General features: G+C 47.1%; 1 protein-coding gene across 2 annotated transcripts; it reads right to left on the bottom strand.

The window, feature by feature from the left end:
* Positions 1 to 813: 813 nt before the first annotated feature.
* LOC131266418 (hydroxymethylglutaryl-CoA synthase 1) lies at positions 814 to 3,891 on the bottom strand. 2 transcript variants are annotated; one of them, XM_058268933.1, is made up of 2 exons: positions 1,308 to 3,891; positions 814 to 1,047 (listed from the first exon to the last, which is right to left on the bottom strand). In XM_058268933.1, exons 1-2 carry the CDS (start codon positions 2,684 to 2,686, stop codon positions 981 to 983), a joined length of 1,446 nt encoding a protein of 481 aa, XP_058124916.1. In that variant the 5' UTR covers positions 2,687 to 3,891; the 3' UTR covers positions 814 to 980. The 2 variants fall into 2 exon arrangements, with proteins under 2 accessions (XP_058124916.1, XP_058124917.1); XM_058268934.1 differs by having other exon boundaries at positions 814 to 3,891.
* Between the last annotated feature and the right edge of the window lie 12,859 nt (positions 3,892 to 16,750).

Below are 16,750 nucleotides of genomic sequence, written 5' to 3'. Positions count from 1 at the left end.
TTTCTTTTCTGGCCCTTTTCGTCCCAAACCTGTGCCATAATTTGTAGACTCCCGGACCATGCCGTGCTGTAACAGTTCCTGGACATTGAAATCGTCTCTAAAAACGGGTTTACCCATAGCCAAAGCGTGAACAACCAAAGAACAAACATTGTCGTAAAACGTGGTTTGTAGTCATTCGTTGGTTTTGCCTGTTGAGAGACTCCTTTTTTTTTGTTTCATCATCTTTTTCCAAGGTTATTGGGAATAACTAAGGAAAGGAAAGACGGCAAAAATGTTGCCTCGTGTCGACTTGAAGGAGAGCGATGGCAAAGGTTTATTAGACAAAATCAAACATCAAAATTCAACATCATTGGGGGAACATTCGTCGCGTCAAACACATTAACGCGCGGGTACGATAAATAGTCGAAACGTGGCACAATCGATACGGAACCGGGATCTTCACGATCGCAACCGCGCAACGACGCAATGGAAACGAAACCTGTTCCCTGTGGCCGGCCTTCTTCGACGACGTTACGATGATCGCGATCTGCTTTCTTCGCGAACACACCCCGCTGCCATAGCGGCGTGCGTTATGTTATCACGTTGCGATGATTCATGGATTGGTGGCGTGGCCAGAACCGACGGCGAACGACGGCACCCGCAGGGCTCATCTTTTTCCACTGAAATGTGTGAAAAATGGTGCCATACAGCCGTTGGCAAGATGAACAAGTTTACAGACCCTCTGCTGCGTGTGCGGTTTTGATTTCTTTCAGTTTGGCGTGCAGTACGATTGAATGAAAGAATACGCTAGCCGTGTGTTTGTTTTCAGTTCACCATACATTTTGTCTTTCGATTTTATTAGGTAAAAATACAAATTAGAAAAAAAAGCAAATGAATAATACTAACATTAACAAAAGAACATCGGGGAACAAGGACATACATGCAGAAGGGGAGGATAAAAAACAGGGAAAAAGAGCAAAACCGAATGGTTTCCATTCGGATCAACAGAGATAAGCTGTCCAATGTCCCGGTACCCGGGCGCAACGGGTAATCATCATGGATATTCTCCTAACATGCTAACTAACCACTACTGTTCTACTGGTAAACGATCTACCAAACTGTGAGGTACAGTGTAAAAAAAAGCAAAGCCACGTGGACGCCTTCCGTCCTGTTGTCAACCGCCCGTGGCAGCGTGCCACGCTCTTGGAGCGTGCGGCACCATCGATGAAGGAAGTGATAGGTTATAAAAGGGGAGGGGGGATGTGGTAGTCGTTGTCGTCCGTTGGCGCAGGGCACCTCAGGAGGAGGGTTGCTCTGGTGGAACCCGCTCGTACGTTCGCCGGTGCATCGAGTCGACCGATTTCAGGTAGTACGTGCCGGGGAAGAGTACCTCTACCGAGCCGGTCGGTTCGTACGGTGCCGCGTGGTTGTTCTTCTCCCGGACCGCCATCATTTCGGTGAATTCGGCCGGTGCGACCTTGGTGCGGCGTTCGAGCAGCGGCTGGACGTAGTTGAGATGTTGCTTGAACTCGGCCAGCTGCTCACGGTCGGTGGTGATGCTGATCGAGTACATCGACGAGGCAAGCCCGGAACCGTACGAGAACACACCGACTCGCTTGCCGAGAAGTTCGTCCACGTCGGAACCGATCAGCAGCGACACGAGGCAGCTGTACACCGAGGGTGTGTACATGTTGCCGATCTGACTCGCCAGATGAAGCGAGCGTTTCGTTTTCGCCTCAAAAACTGCTGCGTACTGCGTCATGAAGGCTTTCTCCACGTCCCGATCGAAGTAGGTGTCCTCCAGGCGGACGTTGGCGAACTGTTCGGCCTGCCCGGGGAACAGTTTGGCGCGCTGTTCGGGGGGCGTGAGGACGAAATCGTTCAAGCCAACTCGAGCGAGTGATTTCTGTACCAGCTTGCCGTAGGGGCTGTGGAAAATGAACGCGCCGAACGTGTCGAGCGTGACGGGAGCGACGACGTCCGGGTGACGCTGGGCAAACTTCTTGCCGTACAGCTGGTAGCACGCGTCGAGGGCACTTAGGTAGCACTGGATCGAGAGCTTCCCGTCGACGACGGGATACTCCGAGCTGAGGTCTGGTTTGTAGAAGTCATACGCGTGCTTCATGTACGACGCCCGCAGTCCCCGATCGAAGCAGAGTGGTGCGTTGGGTCCGATCAGCATGGCCACAGCACCGGCTCCTCCGGTCGGTCGGGCCGTCCCTTGTGCGTACACGGCAATATCGCCACATACGACCAACGCGAGCCGGCCATCCCAGCTCGACGACTCGATCCAGTTGATCGCGTTCAGCAGCGCGGCAGTTCCACCGTAGCACGCGTTCGTCGTGTCGATTCCCTCCAGGTCGGTGACGCCGGCCGGTTCGAACAGTTGCATCAGCACCGACTTAACACTCTTCGATTTGTCCACGATCGTCTCGGTGCCGACCTCGAGGCGACCGATCTGATGGAGCGGGACCGCCTGGCGATCGAGCAGGTTCCGCACGGCCGTAAGGCACAGCGAGTTGATGTCCTCCCGGTCGGAGCAGAAGCCCATCCGCTGCTGGCCCAGCCCGACTGTGTACTTGCCCGCCGACACACCGTCGAACGCCTCCAGTTCCGTCTGTTCGACAAATTGCGACGGAAACACGATCTCCATCCCCCTGATTCCAACCCGTTCGGGCCAGTGGCCTGCTGCGTTGCTGCTGCTCATCTTTCTGGCACGGTGGCACACACTGAACTGGCGCAGGAAACTTTCTCCACGCTGACTATCCCCCTCGGGCGGACAGCTTAACTTTCTTTTTTTGCTGCTTCGCTCGGACGGCGATCACACCAAAATCGACGCTTTCTTGCGTTTCGATCGCGTTTCTGTTTTCTCTTCGTTGCGCCGTTCGTCTTCGGCGGGGAAGATTGCTCCTGTGCGCGTTTTCTTTCCAGCTGGCGTACGGAAAACTCGCGAGGAAGCCCCGTTAGCTGCGTACCGGGCCGTTTAGTAGGTCACTGTCGGAAACCGGATTCCACTGTGGGCAACGAAGACACGCCGTTGTGGTCCGAATTACGGTCATACACTTACGCACACACACTCGCTTACTAAAACGCACTCGCAGAGGTCTTCCGTTTGGCTATCGGTATTCGGTTGGCCTTTCCTGATATCGGTCTTCAGCCACGTTACATAACACACGTGTTCAAACGATGACTTCGAGATTCGATTGATAATATCTACGCGACCGTGTCCGGTTAGCGGCCGTGTCGTGAAGGTTGACGAAGGCTTTTCCTCTCGATGTGTCTCCGGAAGCGAGCGAGGATGGCTTCGAGGTTACGGAATCGTGCGTTATGTCACCCGGATTATCGGTATCTCCGTAGGACCGGACTCGGATCCACGCACTGCGAACAAGCCAGTTTTCAGTGGGCAGCAAAAGAAGCTCCAAGTGTCGGTGGGCGACAATGTCCAGATGCTCTTCCAGTAGGCGGCTTAGTGAAGACGATTCCGTCCGGATGCGGCAAACTCCGTCGCAAGACTGATCGCCTGCGGTGTCGGTGGCGTGATGTTAACCGCGTGTCTCGCGAAGATGTTATGAGAAAAGAAGCTTTCCACCACACACACGTGTATTTGGTCGCGGCCGCGAAGATGATCGGTTCGCGGAAAAAGTTATTACGCCACCTCACAGCGGAATTACATGCAGTTACTGTACTCTGATGTGCATAATTAGAATTTGACCAGATTTTCGACGGTTTTCAATTGGTTTGTCACAATTAGTACGAACGAGTTGCAGGCCGGCTGTAACTTGTTACACAAACTATATTTTTTCACTTCTTTTACTTAATGATAACATAAGAAACAAAGTCTTTAACATTGGGATCCCCTGGCCACGTGTAAATTAAACCAACTCATTCATTAGGAGCCTGGTTCTACCACCATTATTGATTTAATTTTACTTCAATTTCTGTACTTTTGTATAATGCAAATCATGCCGGCCAATTGGACTATGTACTCATGTTTTCCATGTTTGTTTACATTTGATGAACATCTGTTTGACAGTCTATGATTTGACATTTTGACGGTCATCGAAACGGTAATTAAAAGTTATCGAACCGGTATTATACCAGTAGTTGAATATTCAAAGAGACAGTTGATCGACATGTGATTTTCCCAACATCTAAATGTGGTTCGAAAATAATAGGCGTAATACACTTAAATGCAGTGGTAATTTCTATTGATTGTATATTGCTTCTAATTCTGAATGCTTTACCGGCCATCGTTTGAATGGGATTCGCAGTAATAACGCCTATTAACTATCTTTCATACATTGTATTTCTTTCTTTTTGAAAAAATCGATGTTTTTGAACAGCTACAATGGCTCTTGTTGAATTTTAACCAGTGTATGGTTTTGTAAAGCTTTCAATTACAATTACAATTACACCTGTTTCAAGCTAAAAAAATTGTGATAAAATTTGAGATTTTGGGGTTGCGAAAGTGAAAGTGAATATGAGGAGATGAAACTACACTAACAATAGTGAGTAGTTAAGAAAAAAAACTTATTATCGTAAAAAACAAGCGAATACTTTTATCAATGGAGACGCCTAGTACCGCTGAAGAAATTAGAAATTTGAATGCCTGTTAAGGGTAATTGAACTTCTGTTAAAGGGAAAAATTTGTAACAAAATAAAAAAAATGTTGAAAATATGTCACCATTACAGCGCTTCAGCGTTGTGGAATGAAATACGAAAATAAGAATCGATTTTAATAAAAAACGTAACAACAAATCAACATCGATTCATCTCGCCCAGGGGCTCCTGGTACTCAAATTATCCACACGTTTGCAAAACCATTCCCTACTTCAAACGGCCGTCTCTTTCTCCGGTGCTTTATGGACCTTCATCAAGTTACGATAAAAATGATAAAATAGCCCATTTAGAAATATGATAAGGTGCACGCGTGTCGTAAAAGTAAATCACATTACTTCCGGTGCGAGCTGTCAGTTGTGAGGCGTCTGCCGTTTTTTATCGCAATATGCTTGCTGTTGTACATGTCGCCCATAATGATGGCCGGTACCACGACCCCCACCAGAAAATGGGGGGTGGCAGCGTGTGTGTCCCTTTGGAGTTCAGGTTCAAAGGACCAGTCAAAACATAAACACGCGCTTGCGCACGAGGCCGCAGCATTGATTGCACGTGCTTTACAGCAAGCGCAACCATTTGGGGCCACATTTGGACGGGTAGGAGGCCCGGTTGGGTAGAGGATCAGCCGGGGGAATTGTTGATTCACGTTCATCCGAGTCCTGCACGAATGGAGAGGCCGTTCGCGTTCAGACTTCGTGATAAAACGTTGCATGAACCGTGAACTATGCTACAAGGCGGCTCCGTTCGCAACCGTCACAACCACGTTGCCACCCATGGAACGCAGCATAAAGCATAACAAAAACGTTGTTTCCGATGCCTTCGGAATCAGTCGAGTCGGTGCGTTGATTCTGTTCGCGTGGATAAAACCCCGTATGCCAGGCCCGCGTGGTCGGGCAAAGTATATTACGTATTCGTATTCCCGTGCGTAATTTGGAGGCGAATATTTACTTATTTATTTTTCTTACTTTCGCACACCCACACCCACGGTCGCCGCACTTGACAGGAGAATTTGCCGGGAAAAGGGAAAAGTTTCCTGATCGAGTTACCCACGCCGGTGTGGACTTTGCAGGAAAAAATACCTTCGGCATTAGCATCCGGTGCGAACTCTGCAGAAGAAGGTTTTGCATGAGAATGTGTCAAATTCTGGGAGGAAAAATAAAAACCATCCCAAACAGGTGAAAAGTGAGCTTTGCCGGAGCCGGTTGGAAAAAGAAAACGTTTAAATCCGGTCACCAACCGTCAACCGGTGTTTGTGTGTGTGTGTGCGTGCTTGTTTGTGGGGCCGTGTACCCGGTGATGGAAAGCAGGAAGGACTTGTACAAATCCCGGAAGCATGACTGTGCGTTGAGGTGTGTCGGAAGAAGAAAAGCAGCACGAAACGGATGAAAGCAAATAAAAAGATCCACATCTCGCTGCATTTATTTATTCGAGCAAAACTGGGTGGGTGGGAAGAAAAAATGAAACAAAATTGTTCATATTTCCGGTTCACTTGTTTCATGCTGCTGAATTTTTCATCGGTTGACAGCGAGACCGGGCAACAACAAAAAAAAAGCAAAGCGCGCCACTTCACGAGGCCCACTCCCAAGGGCACGAAGCGGAAAAGAAAACACAACATTGCGCCGCGGACAAAAACGGATATATTTCAAGTGTTCAGCCGTGTGAGCAGCAGTTTCCATGAATTTTCCACATGACCGAGGGACCGGCAGGGCAGCGATGGGGACAGCAAAAACAAACATGCACACTGCATGTGCGCAAACACGGCAGAAAGGCACGATGGGGGGCTATAAATAGGCATAAATAAGATGAAAAACAAATTAGCAACCACTTGTTCGTGGCTCGAGCCGGAAGTAGTTTTTATTGCACACGGCACGAATTCAGCACCGATAGCATATCTTGGACGCTGGGAACAGCTGTTGTTGAAGGTTATGCCATGAGGTCGGTTTTTCTTGTTTTCTTTATTTGCAGCCAAATAAAATAAAACGCATTGCACAAGTCCAGCTTACGCGACGGAAATGGACATAGGCTTTAAAACGGAGTTCCAAAATTGAACTGTAAAGAGAGATTGTGGTGAATTTGGTTTTGGCAGTGAAGTAAAAAAAAATAAAAACCGCGATAGCAGCCTCCGTGTGTGGGTGGAAACCTTCGCATAGACCACGAAACGGAAAAGTCATATCTAACGCTTCGACCATTCGACCGAACCTTCCTAAACACGCAGCTGAAACTAAACTTGTCTCGGAGTGTGGCTTAGAGTGGGAATCGGCGCCACTATCGGACACCACACTCCCTCCCTATCCCATCAGGCGTCCCCCCCCCTCTTCACCGTGGGAAGCATGTTCTTCTTTATGTTCTTCGCATCCGATGGGTGCAAAAAAGTGTGTCACATTTTATCGCAGCTCGTCGCCGCCTGCCTGCGGAAGTACCGCAGCGGCAGCGCCAACGGCCAGTGGATAGGAGTGAAAGTGTAAAGATAGATCTGCCCGCGTGTTGGTGCGTGCTCGGCGGCAGAACCGGAAGCTGGCCCGCAATCGCCGCAATCGTTAGCGTGGCCGGCGAACTGCTCGTAAGCCGCTCGCCAGTCGCGCTTCGAACTGGTCGCCGGAAGGGTGTCTAACCGTGTTGCAACCCGGAATGTGTAACGAAGTGTCCGCGTCGGTTGCCGCTCAGATTCTTCGGTGCAAGCTAGTGTTTCCGGTCGTGCGGATTAAAATAGTTTGAGTTGTTTTCTTTTCTCTTTAGTTTCATTCTTTCTACTAAGTGTACCTTGGTTTTTTTGTGCATCTGCGGGTTGAGTGCCCACTCCAATGCTCGAAAGCAACCGGCAAAGTCGTGAAGAAGCTGCATTAAGCCTATCCCAGCGCAACCCATTGTGGTTCGTGCTCGCCGTGGCCATTGGGAGCGCGCGAGCGTCGTGAAGTCGTGAAGGCGTAGAAGATTGAAAATCACGCGCCCTGCCAGCTTCTTCGTGCCGGAGTGTGGCGAACGTCTGATTAAGTGAAGTGCGAACCTCTTCCCCCCCCCCGGCCTGGACCACAAGTCGCTTCCGGCAGCACCGCATTCGCGGGGGTGGAAAAAAAAGGAAAAGAATTGCGCTTTCAAAGTGTCCTCGGAAAACTCGTGGCTCTGTGCGACCGATTTGTGAAACTGGGCGCTGGAAGTGGGCGAACGTAGGGCCGCTCTGACTTCCACCCACCAACCACCAGAGTACTGTCAGTGGCATCACCCCTCCTCCCCCCCAACATTGGTGGTTTCTTTGCGCTGCGAAGACGTGATAAAAACGCATTTCTTACTGCTGCCCGACAACCCGCGGGTGGTTTGGGCTACTTCCGTTCGTGGCGTTCCAAAAAGAAAAAAAAAAACACGAGCACAAACTCCAAGAGGAAAAAGAGCCCAAACGAGGTGCCCTGGCCGCAGTCCGCAGTGTGTAAGTTTCTCATCTTTACGATTCTATTCCACATTATTGGGTCGAGGTTATTTTTTGGCGAGGTTCTCTTTTTTCCGTTACCCCGGTTTCTTTTTGCCGTTACCAAAAAGCAACTCGCGGCTACAAGAAACTCTTTTCCCCCCGACACGTACTTGGTGCCGGTGGAGCAGTCTCAATGGAATGAAAATTTCATTAGCCAAGGGCGCGAAAGATAACACACAAGGTTAAGGGAATGTTACAGGCGCAAAAAGAAATGGCAGCGTGGTAAAGTTTTTCCCCTTTCCCGGTGGAAAGTCTTCGGTTTCAAGCACCGATCCATGCACGGTGACATCACGTGGCACGCCGGGATGGCTTTAAGATCCTTGAATTCCGATGTAAGCACGCTTTCGTGGAAGTCTTCCGATCGATGTTCCTGACAGATTCGAGACAATGCCTCAATCGACCCCAAAGTTACCCCTCTTGAAGCTTTTTAGGAGGAAGGGAAGGGATGTTGGAAAGGATTATAGATCTAATTAATTTGACAGATGATTGACCGGGTGTTTCACGCTCTCCGGGAGCAATTGAGACGGATGGACTAGTTCCCGTCTTTTTTTTATCCTGCCATAAGTAACACCCAATAATCCCGTCGTAATTCCATCTGGGAGCCACTTCCCACCGTCCGATCGATTTCTCTGCGTTTTTTCCCCCCTTCTACTACTTGTGTCCGCTAACGTTGGTTTAATCAGGACGGTGACGGATGACAGAGGGCTTTTACGATGATTTTACCCCCATCTGGACCTTCGGCAAGGGGCTTCCACCATCAACAACCAAGGGCTTCCACCGTTTACCGTTCGGTAGTTCATCTTCGCTCGAATGGAACGGAATGAATGTTTATTCTGCGGGTGGAAATCCTTCCTCGGGGTTTTCCTCGGGATCGAAGATCGAAAATCTGACTTCGCGGTGGCAGGCATTACCCGGTTCCGGTCCCGGTTTCGCCATCTGGGTCCGCTTCCGGCGTGGCAGTCCATTAATGCTTGCTCTTCGATTATCGGTCCTTCCGCTTGTTTACCTCCTCCGCCGAGAGGGGGAGGGGGGTCGACGGCGGTCGGTGGAGTTGTCATCTTTACTCTTGGGGATCGATTTGGATTTTTTTTCTTTTTGTTTCGTTTCACTCCTCAGCCCGTTTTTCTTACGGGCAACCTCCTTTTCCTGAGCACGTTCCGTGCGATTAATCATGGTTAAGAAGCACACATACACATTGTGCATGCGACGCACGCCTCGCCCCGGGGGGGGTTTGAGTTAAGAGAAGGTAGCGCATTTTCCATTTTCCCCGGTGGGGCGTGCAGGGAAACGGCGCGGGAACCAAATTTATGGCATCTTTACGCCGAATCTGTGTCAATCGGTTCAGACAAAGGCATTGCGGCATTCGTTGGTTCCGAGCCTTTGGCACGAAGTTGGAAGCGAGCTCTGGTTGGTGGTTCCTTGGAATGAGCTTGCAGAAAACGGGGTTCAATGAACCCATCTCAGCCCAAGCTAGGTGGGTTTTCTTTCGCAAATTGCGGCGAAAATGGAAACGCAGAAAAATTGGGATCCATCTATCGTCCCCTCTCTTGGCACGATGTTAACATCATTCAAACAGACGCTTCGCGTTTAAAAGCCCGCGAAAGAGAAAACGGAAAAGAATGGGAAGAAGGGGAACAAAAACGCCATTCCCGAGGAAAGCCACGCAAGAGTGCTTTTGTTCTTATCATTCGTTTCCATCGGCTGAACCAGGAGGAGGAGGATTGTGGACGAATCGATGAAGTTGCACACACACAAAAAAACAGACGAGGTCCTCCCGGAACACATTGCCCGGGAGCGCAAAGTGGCCAGTCCCACGGGAAACCGGCCGGGTAGCGATAGATAAAGGGCTTAAGAGAGGCCAAGATAACGCCGAGCCGAAGAAAGCGGGAGGAAAGGAAGTTCTGCAAAACTGGCACTTTATCTAACGTTATAATCTTGTTGAACTAAATTAGCTTCGTTAGGCGTAATCGTGCTTTGTGGCCTCGAGAAGCTGGCTTTTTATTTTTATATGCCTCGATCTAACTTTTCGACCACCATTTCGATTTCACTCCAGACCGAACTCCATTTTGTAGGCTTAGGGCGAGGATTGAAGTTGGAATGAAATCTTGCACGGCTCGGTGCGGGGAAAGGGGGGAGGGAACTTGGCGATGATGGGCATGGACGGTGAAAGTGGATTAGTGGGTAAATAAGTTCCCCTCGTTGCCATTTTGTTCACTCCCGTTTGCTGCCGAATCCACTTCACATCCACGGAGGGTGATGGTGGTGGTGGTGGTGGTGAAAGGAAAAGTGCTAAAGCAAACAAATGGTTCTTAGTAATGGTCCATTAAACAGTCCACAAACCAATGACTCAATTTGTTCCCGACGTTCCGTTGTTTCGCTTTTTGGGTGTTTTTTTATAACGACAATCGAAACAGCTGCCAGTTATGGTGAAGTAGCGCCATTTTCCCATACTGAACAGCCTTCACGCACGTGGAGTGTGTGAGTGTGTGTGGGAGAATATGTATTTGGATCCGGTTGAGAGGCTATTTTTCATCCTTTGTTTGAACATATATAAAGGAGCTTATTTATTGAAAGCTTTGATTGATCAGTGATTACTTCTTGCTGATAAATTTTATTGCATATCAATCTCTGAGATGTTGTAATCCCGAGTAAAATGATATGAACTTCAGTTAAACAATCATTTCTTTTTCTTTTTCACTCAGCATGTTACTTATTATATATTTGAATGTAATTATTCGAATAATGTGTGTGGAAAATGTTTATTTCATTTGGTATTATCGTCGTTATCCAGTTCCATTTGAGTTATTTTCATGCTCAATTTGCCGTAAGGTTACAAAGGTTCCAGAATTATGTCAAAAAGACAACAATACTGAAGTTTTTGTTTTGTTATCATAAATCGATTTTAGTAGACATATTCAAAATCTCGTCAATGTTAAAGCGAAATAAAGATTGTAATATGAGTTAGATTTCGTGTTTGTAATTCTGGCAGTGATCGGGAAACTTCCTATTATGTAATTTGCTTCTTAACTTTGCCAGTTTAATCCAAAAATCAGTTTAAAATGTAATTTAACTTTGGTTTTTGTCAACGTAATATTCCTAATAACACCTTCGCGTTAAACGTTCTCTAATTATGTGTCTCTTGATATCCATATTTTGACTTTTGGACTTGTAAACTTTCGACTGGCCTAAGTCGATTTACAAGGCATTCAGTATTGTCTACTTATTTTATTCCAAACTATTCTATGCTCTTGAAAACTATACTTTTAAAAAGAATCTCAATTCTTGGGTTGAGAATAAGATCAAATAATTCTAATTAACCAAGCATGAAATGTAGCGAACAATTCAATTCAACAATTTTGCATACTGTTTTAAGCTACAAATCCGATTTATCGATTCAAATAAGCGAATTCAAAAACACAATTTCCATCATCGTTATTTAGCTCCATGATTTTGATTCAAAATTTTCAATTAAAAGAACCCGAAATAAGCCGGAAAGGCAAATGAGAATTTTGGAAATAATTTCAATAGCGCAACTACTCCCGAGGCATTTTGAATCTCTTTTGCTGACACTCTCTTATCTTGCTCATCTATTCTTTTGGGATGAAAACCAGCGATGCGTGTCGATCATCTACAAACACTAATATCCGGCAACAGGAATAGGAAAGGTATTTTTCACTTTTCGCTCCGCTGGGTCGTTGAATCCTCTGGCCACCGGATTTCGTCCATTTCGCGCCTGTCAATCTATCCATTGCGCTGAACCTCCCAAACCCACACACATACGTCGCTAGTTGAAAGGATTGGTACTCGTCAAATGCCAACAGTCCTGCACGTTTCCGTCGAGCTGTTCGTCACGCACGCCGAATAAGGCCTCCGGATTTCGACGTTCTTGCGCCATGCGTGTGACTTGCGTTTGATTGAAAGTGCCCCAAAGCAGATGTGTGCATTCTGCAGCGCTGCTGGGAGAGCAGATGCAGCTGTCGGCCCGATGTTGGCAGGATAAAAATTCTCCGCACACGCCGCTTTCGATGCGATCAGTATGCAATGGGAAAACTCACTGCAGCACGTGCAAGTTGCATCACGATTTCAACGGGGCATGGATGGATTGTCGGCTTCTGCGATACAGCCGCCCACCCCTCCCCCCCCGGCCTATTGCTTTTCGATTAAAGATCGGAAGAAACTTCTAAAAGCCATCGATGATGGGGGGAAGGAAAGATCCCTAAGCTTGTGGGCTCTAAAAATTTCAATTTCCATCCGAATGCGGAGCCTTGTTTGTTTTCTTTTTCGTTTTGTCGGCCCTCTTCCTTTTGGCACGTTTCTAATTTAGGGCACATGTATAGCAGCTTAAAATTCGGGCCCGGCTTCCGAGAAGTTCTTCGACGACGGTGGAATATGAAATTCATTGTTAGCTAAAGCACACGCTGGTCAGCGCTATTGTTGTCCAGTTCGCTGGATGAAAGAGGAGGCGGGGGGGGGGGGGTATTGCACCTGCCGCTTTGTTTGTTGTTCGAGCGTTTCCAGCAAGATCGAACAGCAGGGAAATGGTTTCTGTTTTACCTTCCCTTTTGTCCCGACACAAAAGATGTTGAGTTGCGTTCAAAAGGAAGCGAAGAAAAAAATAAAGGAAAACCCATCGGACGTCGATTAACGAACGGTAAACCGTGGCACTTTAGAACATGTCAAATAGATGAAGAAAGGGCACCGGCAATGGTGGTGGCGCAGAACAAAAGCTCCATTTCATGAATCACACCTTTCCGAGCCAATAACAAACACCCGGACCCGGTTCGGTATCCCCGAACCACGTGCAATCAAATTTCACTCATCATGGAGGCGCCTGGTCGTTGATGGGTTCCGTTTGTTCGTTTCGTGCTTTCGCCCATTTTTGCCTCCACAAATCATCTGTTCAGTTTCAATTTACGTTCAATTGGTCCCACCTCATGGCCGTCTCCCCTTTGGTTCCCTGTTTAGTTATGGATTCGAATGGAAATTTCTCCATATTGCTCGGATGCTCGGGTCGGGACAGAAACACACACACACATACACTCACACATTCCTCTTCAGCATTCCGGTTCGATGCCACAATTTGTAGATGATGCATGATTGTTGCAAAGCAATATTTCATCCTAAATTATTCAAGCACAATATTTCGACTTCCGTTTGAATTTCAATTTCGACCGCTTCGACTTCTTCGTTCCTTCGCTCCCGTTTAAGGAGGTCCCGTGTTGGAGTTGAAGTCTTGCCCGGTGGAATGCTTTCACTGAAAGAGTTTACGAAGCTGCCCCACGGTTACGGGCATTACGTTGTGTACATTCCGGGAAGAAAATAGACCACGTGAGCGCTCGATGGTTGGTACGGCGGTAGGCAAGCAAACTGCTGGCTTTTACTACATATACGTATGGCTCAAGCTCCTCTTCTGCTTCCCGAGCCCGGCCTAAGTTGGTAACAATGTTTCGCGCAATGCATATATGATCCCACAAGGAGACGTGGGATGTAAAATTTCTTTCTATATGACATCCCTCCCGGGAGCCCGCGCGTGTGTGTGTGTGTGTTATCTACATGACTGTTTGCCGGCGAAGAAATATAAAAAAGAAAGCGAGGTAATCTTGTCATGCATATTGCTCGGTTTATATCCGCCGGGGCTTATCCACTTTGCCCGGGTTGCACCTTGTGGTTGGCTCGGAAGCCTCGACAAGAACCAGCGCTTCGAAATGCACGCTTAGATCTCGCGAGAGCAGAGGGAGAGGGTAGCGGAGACGGGCCGGTAGTTGGCTGTAGACCAAATGCAATAAAAAAGTATGTTTACGATTTTGTATATTCATGCTGCGCCGAGCAGATAGAAGCGGGAACCGGGTATTTCCATCCTAAATCGACACGCGGGACAATCCCCCCGGGGGAAGGGGGCGCGGTGTTCGGGTCAGAAGGTGGCGCTCGTATCGTTGCCGAAGTGCAAGCAAGTTTCTTGTAACAGAATTTCATAACTCCTGTCAGAACGCGCGCCCGCAAGGATACATTCGTCAACGGTAAAAGTAAGCCAACCGACCGGAGCAATATTTACCATCTTCCTGCCTTCCGCGCTCGGATGAAGAGAACAAAATGGAGCATAGAAAAGCATGGTCCCGACCGTTGCCGGAACCAACCGGAAGTCAGACATGCCGGAATGCCTTGCGTTGACGGGCTTATTTTTTATTTTTATTCTGGTGCAATGGCAGCTGAATATGTATATTCTCCAGTTTGGCATCACTTTTTGCTTCACCGATGACAACGCGGAGCAGCGCGGCGACGTGTGCTGCATACCGGAAATGAGATTTACATCCTTCTGGCGTCCGAAATGGATAACTAAATGTTCTGCCCGTCACTACTAGCCATCCCGTGGTAGGGAGAGCCGAGTAATATAACGATAAGCGGAAAATTGGACGGACATGTCGTACTCAAAAATGTTGCAAACAACCGAGACCATGCTCGAGCAAAGAGTTTCCGGGGGAATTTTCCACTCTTGCATCATATGAAATAACCCGTTTCAAGAGCTCAAGAGTCAAGGAACTTCGGGGACCGTTTCGGGAGTTCAACAATCAAATATTCAAGAGTTCTAACCCTTCAAGAAATATTATTGCATGCTGACTGTACATCACAACATGAAGAGCAAACTATTTAAATAACATGCAATATAGTGATATTTGTTGCACAAAAACACGTCTACTGGGAAATAATAATGGTTGATTTAACATAGATATTATGTACTTGTCACAATTTTTCCATCTTTAATTTATCTGGAATAATTTTATTTTAAAAAATACTAATTTTTTCCATTTACTCGTTGTAAACTAAATTTTATAGTTTAATTTGGAGCTTTAAAATGCAATGAAAATGTTGTGATCGCTTTTTTTTTCTTTTGAGGGAGTTTTGAGTTTTTCAGTAAGCCTAAATTTAAAAATGAAAAAAAAAATTATAATAGCTCGTTATTTAGTGAAAACATAGTAAGCAGCATAAACTGCATAAGATGTATAGAAACATTACTTTTTTGTTTGTAGAAAATACTTTACTGCGTTGAACAAAATATAAATACAAAGATATTATGCATGCAAACAAGTAACACAATTAAGATGGCCTAATAATTATAAATAAATCGTTTTGAGTATGTTTTATCCTGCACTATGATATAAAATACCTCTCTCCCCCCATCCCCTTTCACCCACCCCGTGAATTCCCATATCTCGGTTTGATTAAAGTAATTTGTGGTCAATTAACTCAAATTGGCCATGCGAACCGGCGGCCGAGCATTGAGTTTGCTTGCGTTGGAGTAACAACTTTTTTACCGAGTCATCCATAATACATTCATACAGTTTGGTGAGCGAGGCTCTAATCAATTAGCATGATTTGCGAATCAGTTGCAAAAAAAAAGAAACACCGCTACTACACCAATGCTGGAAAGGTCAAAGTAATAACGTTCGGTATTATCCACGATCCGCGCCCGGTCGGAAAATTCATATTCATACTGTTCGAGTTCGGCTACTTAAAAATAACATTTGACGAGGAGTAGGTTTACTTGCCTTCCAGCCGAACGGTACGATGCTTGCAAACCTACGGGCATTCACTTCGCGGAATTAGGCAAACGAAATAATCCGAATCAGCCGCCATCAGCGACTGGTTTTCTTTCCTCTGGGCCGCATGGGCGCGGGCACGTTCATTAATCATCAACCGCGAGGGAGTGAAAACGGTGGGAGGTTAACAGATTCGAATTCCTTTCCTTCTTCGGTTCGCATACCCACAGCTCGGATTGGAGTCGTACTCTCCGGTGACCCATGATGTTCATGATGAGAATTTCCCTCCCGGTTTCCCTTCCGGCCGCTACTCCTCCCCCCACCGGGCGATGGGCGGCGTGGGAAATGTCGATTCATAGAAAATTCATTTCCCCGTCGACCGGCGTTTGATGATTACGGGTGCGTCGAGATCATTTTGTGCCGCCAGCAGCTAGCGGGAATTATGATGCCCGTAAAATGTACTCACCCAAAGAGAAAGGACCGCGGGGTGGATTGCTTTGTAGTGTTTGGCAAACGGAAAGGCAAAGATAACGATATGGTTTTAAGGAGGGAAAGAAGAAAAGAGACGGAAAAAGAGGGCAAGTTACAAAAAAGACTCGCTAGCCGAGCAGCCAAACGATATGATGAGCGCTTTGGGAATACCATTTCTCCAAAGGACGCTTCAAAAGCCACCGCTTCTACCGTGCGCTCTTCGCCATCGAGCTATCTTTATGTTTTGGTCCCGAAAAGGGAAGAAAAATAATACATCAAGAATAACCCCCTGCCTACTACTACGAATCAAATGAGTGCTCGGAAACCGCTGAACAAAGAGTCGGCTGCTACTTTGATGTTGGATGAGTTTTCATGATTAACATGATGACAGGCGTAGATTCGAGTACATTTGCCGGTGAAAGGATCGTTGTCACCGTCGTCGTCGAGGTCAACGACAGCCTTTTTCCATTCGAACTTTGTCATCCTAACTTTCGAAAACGAGAGTAAAATATCCACAAATGACGATTGTCACCTACGCGCGCATTCACCGAGCATCCTTCGTTCTCGTTGCAGGAAATTGAAATGTCAATCGCGATCGGCCGCATCCGTAGGCAACCCATTTTCCAGTGGAAATAGAAAAGTGTTTTTTTTACCCGACCCGTCACTGTGTGTGTCCGAGGAGTAGAGT

This window comes from Anopheles coustani, chromosome 2 (genome assembly GCF_943734705.1).
Source record: "Anopheles coustani chromosome 2, idAnoCousDA_361_x.2, whole genome shotgun sequence".
In the NCBI taxonomy this organism is placed as follows: Eukaryota; Metazoa; Arthropoda; class Insecta; order Diptera; family Culicidae; genus Anopheles; species Anopheles coustani.
Note: the sequence above shows the minus strand (reverse complement) of the source record. Positions and strands in the feature narration are given on the sequence as shown.